Genomic DNA, 13,219 nt, shown 5'->3' with positions numbered 1-13,219 from the left:
GGGTGCCAAGAGCTGCCTCCAGTGGTGCGAGGGGGAAGCTGCACGGGCTGGAACCTGATGAGAAGCCTCTGAACAACCATTCATAAGATAACACAAGCCTGAAGGTCTGCTGCCCTGAGTGGGCCACGTATACGCATTTTAGAAATGGTATTTGGCCCTAGGTGAAGACAGCATACGTATCCCGTGCAGATAGAGACCTGTTGAGATGAATGTGACAACGGTCTAATTTAATGTTAGTTACCGTTAGTGCAATTTTTACTTATACATAAAATCAAGAATATGTGCATAGATGATAATTCTCCAGGCACCAAAATTCTAACAGTTATGGGCTTAAAGGGCGAAAGCACTGCAGAGGCATCTGTGCCAAAAAACAAGGACACACGTAAGTATCTAGGTTTGGTCAAGTGTCATGGGTGACCTGTTATAACAGGAACAGTAGGGATTCTCCGTATCTTAGGGCAAGTCTGGAAATGCCAGGCAAAATGGAGGTTGCCATGTCTTCCCGCCATGAGCAACCCCGCCCCCCCCAAAATATACATGTACATATATACAAATGCATGCATATATGTGTGCATATATACATATATATTCAATTATGGATAACTCAGGCAAGAAAAGATGCTTGTGGAACAGAGAAGAGAATGAGAGATTATGGAAAGATATTAAAATGCCCAAGTACTTCAGTACCTGGATGCTCTTGATCTTAAAAATGGGTCAACACCACACAGAGTTTCAGGCTTTGATGGAGTTTGCCATCAACCTGTTATTTTAAGTTGTTTAGATATATAACCCCTCATTTGGGCCAAAAAGCCTAGTCTTACTCGAATAAACTCATAAAAAATTAATTTAATTATAGCCAGCTTTTTTTCCCCAGTAAAGAAACTCCTTATAGGGTTGTTATGAGAAGAGATTCAAACTTTGTTCCAATTCACTATTCTGCATAGGTTTCTATAAAATACTCTATTTCTAAATAGCAGCAAGGTCATAAATTTACAGTAGGCTGTTAAGCTTTGGTCCTGCAAGAAAAGGACCTGATATCGAACACCTTAAAGAGAAGAAATAAGTTAAATATTAAATATTTAAATATGAAAAGTACAAACCACACCATGAAAACAGTATTTTACACAAAGTAAATACTCAGTACATTTTGGATGGACAGAGAGATGAATGAATGGATGGACAGACAGACAGACAGACGGATGGCACTGGGTTCTACCTTGCCGTTTGTCTCAAGCTGGGCAGGGAAGAATTGGCCTTTTTTAGAAATCAGTTCCAGAGCTACTTAATGGGCCAAATGAAATTTCAGTTTGCACAGTGGCCAATGGGATAGCTAAGTTCCACATGTATAATGAGTGAACTATATTGAATATCCTTGACCAGCCATATAAAGAACTAGGGGAAAGAGACTCCTTTACCACATGCACTTGAAGCAGGAAACTCCAAACTCAAATGCAGAGCCTGAATGAGGAGCCTTCTCTGGCACATATGAGAGGGTCCAGGAGCACCACCACCAGGGGTCGGGCTTTACACAAACCCAGTGCTGGGCTTACAACTGCTACAGATTTTGAGCATGTTGTTTGGTTAATTCCCTTCTGTCTCAAAACCCAGCTATAGAATGAATAATACCTGGAGCATTTTCTGATACTGATTACCCCCAAACAAACTTCTGGTTAAGCCTTCATCTGTAAAGTAGGGTTTTCAAAACACTTCCAATATTTTACTGATTTGAATACTCACAACAAGGTAATACAAATTCTCATTTTCAGATATTGAAGCTGGCATCAAATAGATCCTGCAAAGTACAACCCATCTTGACCATCTTCTGTCAAAAAGGCCAGATTCAATATACACATTACTAACAAGAAAAAAAACCAAATTGTACACTTTAAATATATGCAGTTTATTGTATGTCAATTGTATCCCAATAAAAGTTCTTAAAGAAAAAAAAAAGAGACCAGATTCAGTCTCAGTTGAGGGACTGTGACACTCTGTGACAAATGTCCTGGGTGACAAAGCCAGGATAATAACCCAGGCAGCCAGACTCAATGGGTCATACACATTCTACACAGCACTGCTGCCTTAGAAGACAGGGTGCTTTCACATAAATTCTATCCAGTGCAATTTTAATGATAAACTATGTCAAATCACCTAAATATTCTTCAAATAATTTTAAAATGCCTGAATCCATGTCCTACAATTAAAGCACAGGATTTTTCTTTGAGCCAATATGAAGAGAAACCCTAGACATCTTGCATATGTTGAAATTTATATTCAAGCATGAAATATGCATTTAAAATTACTTTTGTCTGAGCTTAAACTTTACCGAATTTACAAATAGGCTAATGTAGGGAGACTCAACCCCATATTTCAGATGCAGTTAATACACAGGTTAAATTACAGGAAGGAAAAGCACGTTTCAGTCAGAGGGTGTCAACTTACAAATAAAAGATAAACTTTTTGACCATCATGTATATGCAGGCACAAGAATAGAAATTAAGGAAGCAAGAATAAGCTAGATGTGGTCCCTGCTCTGGTGGAGCTCATGAACTGATAACAAAGAAACACAGTTACAATAAAGGGAAATAAATGCTATGATCAACGTATGAATAAAGACTATGGCAATAGAGTAGATAGTGATCTCAGTTTTAGAGACTGAGCAGAACAGAAGGACTTGCTGGAGTAAATAATCCTTGAATTAAGTTGGATGGTTAATGGGTCAACAAATTCCTCCACTAGGCCAAGGCCATCATTCAAAACAGGTCAAATTGGATTTGAACTTGTCGTCAAAACCTTGGTGAATGACCCATCCAGGTCATGGTCAAGGTTGCCTACCTCTGGGCAACCTGCCATTGCTCCAGATGAACTGGAGTGAGTGGGTCATCCGTAATCTGCCCTGCTCCAGGCAAAAGAACACAGAGTTAATACCAAATATGCACACTCTTTAAGAAACGTGCACACCTGTTCACAGCACCGCACAGCCTGCCCTGTGTCAAACCTCGCTCGGTCTCCACTGTCACCAGGGGTAACTATAGTTTCCATCATAGGGCTTTTGGAAAGTCTAGAAGAGTCAAACAAATGACAAAGTCCCAAACTGACTTAAGATTTACACAGTTGCTGTTTAAAAACAGGTAGATGTGGGACTTTTTTATTCTTTGCTGGATTTGGTTTTTCAGGACACTTATTTTTAAAACCTCTGGCCTGTAAACTTGATTCTTAGACAGCAAAGGGACTGAGAGTTAATACCAGAAAAACCCAAACTATAAAGTGAACATAAAGATGCCTGGTGATGGCTTATGGTGCAATGGAACCTCTGATTCACTTGATCAATTTCACCCATTTTCCACAATTCAATGAAGTCACCACATGGCCAGCAAGCTGTTCTCCCAAATTGCACTGCACGTTCCCAAGTGGTTTCTTATTTCTCAGAAATATTTGGTAAATATTCCCATTATTTGCTGTGAGAGTAGCACTAAAAAGCAGATGGGTGTTTAGAAGGCAGTGAATTCATACTTGGCACCTTCTTTATAGATGCATATTTCTCCTGAAACAATCCCACAAGCAGAGGTTGTAGAGGAGGATGTGGATGAATGGAAAGTGTTCAACCCATTCAGCAACCCCTTACACTGATGTCCAGGTGAACAGTTGGAAGGAGCTAAATTTTTAAAAGTAAACAAAACGAAATATCTGTCCTGGTCCATCATGAGTGCTCAAGTCTGTATGGGCCCAGTGACCATGCAGCCAGATTCTACAGAACAGGTTTGTTTTCACACAACTTGCATTTAGCTCCCATAAAAATCTTTCAACCCATGCATTCCAGATTTGATTTGGGAAAAACGTTATCATCATACTTACAAATCACTGCCAATGTTCAATGCCAGTGTATTATAAATCTCCAGGCCAGTCAGTCCCTACATAGGCTGATCTTCTGGCTCCTTGAGCAAGGCTCAGATTCAGGGAGAACCCTGGAAGTCATTGCTTTCTGACTTTGTATTTAATATACTGGGCTGACTTAATCTGGAGCAAACTTCTATAAAAGGTGCACTTCCTCCTTAGTGCAGAGAAATCCCAGACTGGGTTTCCCTAGAGCTGGTTAAAAGTGTTGGATCCATCTTGTGCGGCACGTGAGGGCTCCCTCTGAAGTCCCCATCAAGCCTGAGGGACTTCCCTGGTGGTCAAGTGGTTAAGACTCTGCACTTCCAATGCAGGGGGTGTGGGTTCGATCCCTGGTTGCGGAGCTAAGATCCCACATGCCTTGGGGCCAAAAAACCAAAACATAAAACAGAAGCAATATTGTAACAAGTTCAATAAAGACTTTAAAAATGGTCCACATCAAAAAAAACTTAAAAAAAAACAAAAAAGATGGCCTGAGATTCATCCTTAGAATTAACCCAACCATCCCAGAGCAGGAGAAGGAATAATATGATGGAGAGCCAGACTGACTGATCCCAGAGACTGCCAACCTCTGAGCCAGACTGAGAGCTAAAGTGACCTTCCAGGGAAGTGTCCATTGACCACATTCACCTCTGGTTTCCTCGCCTCAAAAAAGAAAAGCATATAATGGTGGAGAAAAAACCTCAAGAGTTTGAGACAGAAACTTCAGCACCAAAAAAAAAAAAAAAATATATATATATATATATATATATATATAGCATTAGTTTCTTTTTGTTCATTCAAAACACCTTACGGACACCATCTAAGGCATTCTCCCACTGTGGGAAGACATGTCCCACATGTTGTAATCAGGGCAAAGCTAATATTCGTCCATGGGTGGGCCCCTTTTTTGGATGCAGAGACTTTTGTAGTCTTGGGACCCATGGAATGAAACCATCATAATACATGTTGCCATCTGATTTTTATGGATGAGAACAATAATATAAAGAAAGCCAGGCAGTCCATCTCCAGCAGTCAACAAACTGCACAAACAATGAGATACAGATTTCCCCTCCCCAGACCTTTGTCCAACAGACCATCACCCTGTTTAAATTTCACCGGAATTCCTATCTTATCAGCTGTATGAGTAGAACCAGGAAAAAGACAAGAGTGAGAGATGTGTGAGAGAAGGAAGAAGGAATTCAGCTTCCTGGTGTGATAAGGGGCCTCACAGAAGTCCAAGGGCTCAGGGGGCCAGGCACCCACCTCTCTGAGCTTTAGAGTAAAAGTGCTGATAATGCACACAACTGCTCAGGGCAAAAGGGGTAAGAGGCCATGGCTTTCTTCTCAACTCCGGTTATTATCAGAGATCTGGCCAAAAGCAACCTGCACAATCACACACGTGGAGTTAGTCACTGGTCTCAAGGAACTAGGAAGGAGGTAAACAATAAAGGCAGCAGGAGAAGGGAAGACATAAGCTAGAATGGACGCGCACAAAATTGCATCCCAAGTCATAAACCTGCCCGGTACTACACTGCCAACTCTGGTTGGCAGCACAGACCCTGGGACTGGAGCAGACTTCCGAAATCCTTCCAGGTCTATTGGATCCTTCAGTTGCTTCCTGTTGATCTGGAGGTGGGGCTAATGTAAGACAACAGGAGCTTCTTAGCTTTGCTCAGAGAAAAACTCTCCCCCCAACTCCAGACTCCCCTGGCCACCCCAGTCCACTGACTCCCAGATGTTTGCCACTTGCCACAAATGGTGGGCCCGGGAGTAGAGGAAGGCAAGGAGGGGGCACCTGCTGAGTAGCCTTTCTGGCCCATCATCCTACACAAGGTGGTAGAGCACGTCCTCTTTGTGATGGAACCGGGCGAATAGTGCTGGTAGAGGGTCAAGGGAAGACATGCAGGGGATGCCGCGCCCAGACGCTGTCCGGCCAGAGCCTCAGAGAAAGCCTCTGTCTGTGGGGTCAGCGGATCCTCTGCCTCAGAATCACCTGCAGTACGTGTTAAACACACCCCAGGTCCCATCAGGTGGCTCCTAGACCTAGCTAATTAAGAAAACCACTGTCCTAAAAGCCATATTGTTACAAGGGAAGTCTCCGGCTTCCATTTTTTCACCCTCGGTTTTGAACTTCCACTGCCCCCATTTGCAGGGCCATCAGTTCCTCTTCCCTCTCTCTTTGAGAGAGGCCAGGCGCCCCTCCCTGTGCCATTCTGTACCAAGTGTCCTTCTCTGTTCTACACCAGAGCTTCTCAACTATTAGTTTATTATGCCTCCTCCCCTGACGAGGAGCCCATTTAGGGTTTTCTATCCTAACTGCCCTCCTTCCCCTATGAAATGTTAATATCACAGGTACACTGCACATCGGTTCTGTTTATGTACCTTGGGCCTTTGGGGGACCGCAACCACTGTGCTACCTAAGCCTTTTCCACCTGTCCCACCACCACCTCAGAATCAACTTCCGCCCCCTTGGGAATGCGTGCTCTAAATGCAGGGTTGCAAGACAGACTCAGCAAGGCAGCAGGTCTGAGAAGGTCTGGAGATGAGGATGAAGAGGAGGAGCTGAAGGGGCAGCCCGAGTCAGTGCCAGCTGACATTGCTCCCAAGGGCAAGTATGGACCTGGTGCCGCCAAATCTAACATTACAAAAGAACATGAAAAAATATATAAATTTTTCTTTAGAAATCTCCCAGTGTTTAATGTTGGCAAGAAATTCCCCCAACTTGTGCGCACTTAAAAAGCTGAGTTTTATTTGCAAGCTGCTCACTTGCAACTTCTGCTCTAGGAGTTTTTAAACCAAGAAACAGAGAAGGGGCTCACAGCTGCTGTGTGCATGGATGGGACCTCCTGGAATCCTTAGCAAGCCCTCCAAGAGGCTCCAGCCTGGTGAGACTTGAGATCCACAGGTCAGCCCTCGCCAGGCACAACCCAAGCAAGTCTTCATTAACCAAGTGATGCTGGCCTTCTGCGGTGAATTTGAGGATAAAAAGCAGGATTTCAATTAATCTTAACAGCCGATCAGTTTTATAGTCACCCTCTGCCCCTGTCCATGGACATTGATTCTCAATGTTCTGCACTGAAATAGTCACCACCCCCAGCACGAGCTCCCCCTCCCGCTACAAACCCCCCGGAGATCCCCACAGTGCTCAGCTCCTCCCGTCTGCACCCTGCTCCCACGGACCAGAATATTCTCTGAGAGCTGCCCATTGGGTACGACTCAGATGAATCCTCTCTTCTGTCACGTCTCTCTTCTCTATAAACTCCGGTGTGGATACCACACTACTAGTTCTTGACTACAGGCAACCTGGTATTTTTCTCTAATTATTTCTCATGCATAAGGTTGAGCCCCAACCCCCCGTAGACAGCAAACTCCACGGAGGCTGGAACTGCCCCCTTTTCTTTCTCTTGCTCCTTCTCTCCACTCATTAGGACTTCCAGAAGTCACTTAAGAAATACTTAGAGACTAACTGCCGTGATTATACCACTTTTCATCCATCTTTCCTCCATGAAATTATGCTCAGTGGCATGTAAGAATTCTATAGGATTTTGTTTTTAATGAGAAGATACGGGTACAATGTACATCTCCATGACTGATTCTGTTGACGGAGTCCATTTCCCCTGTAATGAGAGAATCTATACAGGAAGCTCCAAGCCCCCCACAGATGTTAACATCTTTATTTAAAAGTCCTTGAAAAATTGGCCCTTAGAGTACCAATGTTTATTTGTTTTCATGATAACAGGAGCTTCTAGAGCCCTAAGCTCAGGAGACTAATAGAGTCTACCCCAGTTCCTTAGACAAGTCCTGGAATTGACTGAAATTGGTGGGCGATTGTGCAGAAAGAAGAAGAGAAAAACTTTTCACCTAAGTCCGGGGTATGAGGTGAAGAACAATAGAGTCGGCTTGCAGGGAGAAGGGCTTCGCTCCAGGCAGGATGGAGCTGCACTTTGAAATCTTCCACCATCCCCAACTCATGCTGTCTCCAGCTTGGTGTGTGCTTTCATTTATCCAGGGATCAGCAGGCGGGGGGGGGGGGGGGGGGGGAGTAGTTTCATTCTCCAGCTGTTGTGTCATTTCCCTTGATAAGTCCTAAATTGACCGCGTTATCTCACACCGAAGGAGCTTTCCTGCAGTAGGCATTTTTTATGATGTGCCCTTTCAGGGTACAAAGGCGTCTGTGTCAGTCAATTGCTGGGGCGGGGGCGGGGAGGGGGAGACAATATTATTCTCACAGCTTCATGAGCACGCTCCTCTGAGGGGCTAATGTGAACATAAGAAATTAGGCAACGTTACCATCTGTTAGCCTGGCTGCAGCGGTGATCAGGTAAAGGAAAATACAAAATACGTTTTTTTTCAAGGGCAATTTTTAGCACTCAAGAGTCCAGTTAAGACATTTCAAACGGAAGTCTTTCCATCTTTATATTTTACATGATTATCTGAACATATTTATGGGCAAAATGGAGTTGTGTCCCCCATAGCTGGTGCCCCCCCTGCCCTGGCTGTTGTCTGTTAAGCTCTAAGGAACTCGATCTTGTATTGTGGAAGTGGCAGGGTGGGCTCGCTGTGGTTTTATCCAGGATAGAGCTATCTCAAAGGATGACTTGTGGAGGTGGAATGAGTTGAGGATGGGGGCTTGAGTGCCTCACCCGGGAGACAAAGAACATCCTGCCATGTGGCTTCCCCACCACTCTGCTATTATAAACCGAGCCACTGTCTCATCAGCCGTGATGAACAGGTAGTACTCAGGTGTGCGTTGACGTATTGATCCGATTTTTTAAAAACATCTCCACAGATCCTCAGACGGCGGCGGGTGAGGTGGATGGGGTTAATCTGGAGGAGATCCGAGAATTTGCCAAAGCTTTTAAAATCCGGCGCCTGTCCCTTGGCCTGACCCAGACTCAGGTGGGCCAGGCCCTCAGTGCCACAGAGGGTCCCGCATACAGCCAGTCGGCCATCTGCAGGTAACCCGCGCCCGCATGCTGTCGCCTCTGCTGGCCGGCCCGGGCCTCGCTTGTCCTCTGGGCTCAGCTTCTCTTCTTCGGGTGGGCAGAGCTGGAGGGGTAGAGCGTGGGAACGCAGTTTGGGGCAGGGATGTGTGGGGATTGGTGATATTGTTGGAAATGGAGTTTTGCTAAAGCAGATGTGGGGGGCTGGCTTGATAATTCCTGTCAACCCACAAAGAACTTCCAAGGCGGTTTCGTTGCAAATACAGCCCCCCCACCCCCGTGGCCAGAGGCTTCCCTCTGGACCCACCGCCCTTCGCAGCTGAGATCCACTGTCTCCTGTCTGCGGACTGATACTGTGAAGCCGCCAGTCCCAGGTGGTGTTAACACTCCCACCATTTCTGCTCAGGGATGGCTGTCTGGATTTTCTAAGAAAACACACCTTAAAAAAAAAAAAGGAACCATCTTGTGATCACGAAGGAATTTTTTAACTTGCTTTGCCAGACACAACTTTCAAAGCACATTTTTTAAAAAAAGAAGCGGCTGCTTTACATAGCTCAGAAGAGGGAAGTGAGAATCTGGCCTAACCTCGCCCCATCCCTCCCAAAATTAAATACATACATGACAGAAGCCAGCCTTGGTGGTGTTCGAGTTGATCTGGGTCAGGCCGCCAGAAGCGGACCCGGTGCATGTGTGTGTGTGTGTTGCACTAATCCCATGTTTATGCATGAGGTAACAAAGGCACTTCGGTAAGAGCTTTTTCCTCTTGGGCAATGTCTTATGAGTCCTCCTCCATCAGGAAAAGCCAAGAAACCAACTCTAAACTCATTTAAGTGGATTTTGTTCTTGGTGATCCATGAAATGCTGTCTTTTTATCTGCTCTTTATACTTTTAATGTATTCCCCAAAGGATGGAAGTGTACTTTTCCTGCAGTTTAAGACTAAGGTTATAAATAACATCAGTATGGGGTAGTAGCTTGCAGCTCACATTTTGCTCAATGATTTTCCATAAAACCCATTGATTGTTGTTAAATACAAAAAGCGCCATAGGATCCTCTCACTTCTATGGCCTCCCCTACTGTTTTTTCTTATAAGATACCTCCCTGTAGAAAATAACCTTTATTCAGTCTATACAAGGATACTACTGCTGGGAAATTTGTTTCAAGGCTTGTATATGTTATTCCAAACAACATGTACCGAAGCATCAGCACTAACAAGCAGCATCAAATGATATGAATACTGTTGCTCCCTGTTGGGAAACATTAATTTTGTTTCATCTCGACAGCCTTGTGATAAAGGCTGCCACAGGTTGCCAAGTTGTTGCCCATGTGCTATTGTTGCTAAAGTCCTCTTTGGCTTATTTTTCAGTCCTAAAGTGCGATTTCCTTTTCGTGGCTTAAGTGCTATCTAAGGTTTTCACGAACACACGTAGTGTCTCTTGGGCATTCCCAATCAAATATGTTGATGTCTAAAAATCTTCCCCAGGGGAAGCGAAAAAAAAGGTATGGCTGAAATGAAAAGCAACTTTGGGAATTCACTGTATAATAGAAGATGACAGATGCCTTGACTTTTCGGCCTTTCTCTAGCTTCTAGTGTTTCAGTGAGGTAGTTTTGGGAGCTAACTACCGAGAAAAAAAAATGGAAGTCTTGAAAAAGACCAAGATCTGACAGTGAAACAACTCCAATTAATTTAAGGTAGAGGGGCAGGGATCTGCATTTGCACACACTCTGGTGTCACTCCTCCCTTGTTAGCTGCAGTGACTCCCAGATGCTTTAGCAAGTGCCTCCTCATCAGAGACACAGAGGAAAACCCACCAGCAGTACACTGGATATCCCTATCACGAGCTTTGACCTCCATGCCATGGCGCTGTAAAGCCTGTTGTCATGCTATCCAAACTTCAGCTTTGGGGCTTTTATAACGAATGATGGTAAAGTGTGGTATGTGGCAAATGAACACACCAATGAGGGCTTTAGGGGAGCCTGCCACAAGTGAGAGGCTCATACAATGACAGTAAATAATTAGCTCATCTTATATTGAAAGCAAAATGTGTTGCTTTCAGCTTCCTCTTTGACCAGCTGTAAGCTGGGTATTTTTTTTAATAAATAAATAACTCCTGGAACTATACGTGGCAGGGAATGCTATGGGAATCACATTAAAATTTGATACTATTGGCGCTGCTTATCACAACATAAGATATCCAAAATTAAGATTAAGGCACATAAAGGAAGCCTATCCTCTGTGACCGTTTGCAAGCATCCTTATAAAACATACTGTGACTAAAGCAGGTTCCTTTTTGCTCTGTGAAAACAGTCTATTGTAATAAGATGCACTCTGCAGTCAGAGGGTTGTTTTCCAATAGCACTGAACTTGAAAAGACAGAGGAGAGTACTATGGATCCAAAGTTGTCATCCTGGAGGGTTGTGAATTTGGATTTAGAATAAACAAACAAACAAGTGAAAGGAATTGGTAGTATTTTGTATTTCGTTGAGAGTGCATATGAATTTGATACCAGGGTGACCTCTTAAAACACTGTATATAATTTTGTCCAAGATGCTTCATAGTTTTTTAAGTCAGTGTGGCAAAGACTTGCTGATGGCAATTGATATAGAGAAGACCTCATTTACAGAAAATGATATCATTCAAGTAGAGTTTGCAGATATAGCACATTAAACACAGCTTGATACCCTGGTGCAAAAGTACACCATTACACCAGACGGTGTTGGAAGGCACAGAGGCCGCCCCAGCACATCCAGGGAGGGGTGTGTTCACAGTGATTACAATGTGTCCAGCTGTTTGAGTCCAACAGTAAAGTAGCAAGCTGTTATGTTTTAGGGGAAAAGGGAGCATGTTGTTAACTTACATATGGTGAAAATTGTTTGTTATCAGAGAGACAGAGATGGGAGGGGGCAGGGGAGGGGGAGAGAAAGATTAAAATGGGACAGAAAACAGAGATGAAAAGAGAACCATAAAAGAAAACTTGTCCCAGTTGCCATCACTGACGATTAGAATAGATAGAATATTTTTATCACAAGTCAGTGGGGGGAATTTAAGGAAACCAAATGGAAAACATAAACAGAATCGTTTTAAACGAAAGAACATGACAGCTGTTGTCTTTGATGTCACTTCCTGGCGTTAATTTTTGCGTTAAGGATTCTGAAGTTGGGGGGAAATGGTGCTGGGTAGATTCCAATCAAAGCTCAGATCTCAAGCATTTCCAGGAAAAAGACCTGCGAGTGGTTTTGTTTCCATCGTGATGCCTGCTGTGTCGTGCAGTCTCCGCGCGTGCTCCCCTGGTCCGTGTGTGGGTGTGCGGGCTGCATGCCGGGGCATGAAGCATGCGGGAGGGTGGGCGCTGGCTTGAGCTGGGCGGGCTGCTTATCCGGAGTGAATTCGCTCTGCCAGTCAGTCAGGCAGGCAGGCAGGAGGCCCACCCTGGCAGAGGACTCCGTGTAAGACTGTTCTTTCTCAATTCTCCCCCCAGACACACCATCCTGAGAAGCCACTTTTTCCTACCACAGGAAGCCCAAGAGAACACTATAGCTAGCAGTCTGACAGCCAAACTGAACCCTGGCCTTTTGTATCCTGCCAGGTTTGAAAAGCTGGACATCACCCCTAAAAGTGCCCAGAAGATCAAGCCGGTGCTTGAGCGGTGGATGGCTGAGGCTGAGGCCCGCCATCGAGCAGGTATGCAGAACCTGACCGAGTTTATCGGGAGTGAACCGTCCAAAAAGCGCAAGAGGCGCACCTCCTTCACACCCCAGGCCCTTGAGATCCTCAATGCCCACTTTGAGAAGAACACACACCCCTCTGGGCAGGAAATGACCGAAATTGCCGAGAAGCTGAACTATGACCGGGAAGTAGTTAGAGTTTGGTTCTGCAATAAAAGGCAAGCCCTGAAGAACACAATTAAACGCTTAAAACAGCATGAGCCGGCCACGGCGGTGCCTCTGGAACCCTTAACAGACTCGCTGGAAGAAAATTCCTAAAGAGACGCCCACCTGGAATCAGAAAAAAAAATCCACAGAAACTAAACTCCATCCTTGGGACTTCATCCCCTAAACCCGCCCCCCCCCCCAAAAAAAATTAAATTAAAAATAAATTTTAAGATAGCCCCAGTCATCACCCTTGTAAGTAAAAGACTAAGAAAACTACCAAGTGGACAGGATGGTTTACACACGTCCATGGGATTTTCCAAAAAAGAAAAACAAATTTTTTTTGAAAATTTTTAAACAAGGAATACACCACAGTGCAGGTGTGTGGAGGAAGGATGCTTCCCTCCTCCACCTGTTTCCCCAAAGCCAGTTTTTTAATGGACTTAAAGCAAACCAAATAACCACATACTTTTTTCTGTATATTATGAAAATGTGAACACATTTTAAGGAAAAACAACTAAACCAAAAAACAAA

At 44.3% G+C, this 13,219-nt stretch overlaps 1 protein-coding gene across 2 annotated transcripts in view; it reads left to right on the top strand.

Annotated features, from left to right (window-relative positions):
* POU6F2 (POU class 6 homeobox 2) overlaps positions 1–12,819 on the top strand; it is a 470,305-nt gene extending 457,486 nt beyond the window's left edge. Inside the window, exons 9-10 of one of the 2 annotated variants that reach the window (XM_057733429.1) lie at positions 8,663–8,831; positions 12,295–12,819. In XM_057733429.1, the coding sequence (XP_057589412.1) occupies positions 8,663–8,831; positions 12,295–12,799 (674 nt within the window). In that variant the 3' untranslated portion in view covers positions 12,800–12,819. The remainder of the gene's footprint in view (positions 1–8,662; positions 8,832–12,294) is intronic. The other variant, XM_057733430.1, reaches the window with a different exon arrangement.
* Positions 12,820–13,219: the final 400 nt, after the last annotated feature.

This window comes from Hippopotamus amphibius, chromosome 4 (assembly GCF_030028045.1).
Source record: "Hippopotamus amphibius kiboko isolate mHipAmp2 chromosome 4, mHipAmp2.hap2, whole genome shotgun sequence".
NCBI classification, from domain to species: Eukaryota; Metazoa; Chordata; class Mammalia; order Artiodactyla; family Hippopotamidae; genus Hippopotamus; species Hippopotamus amphibius.
The sequence above is the reverse complement of the archived record's forward strand: the minus strand, read 5'-3'. Positions and strand labels throughout refer to the sequence as shown.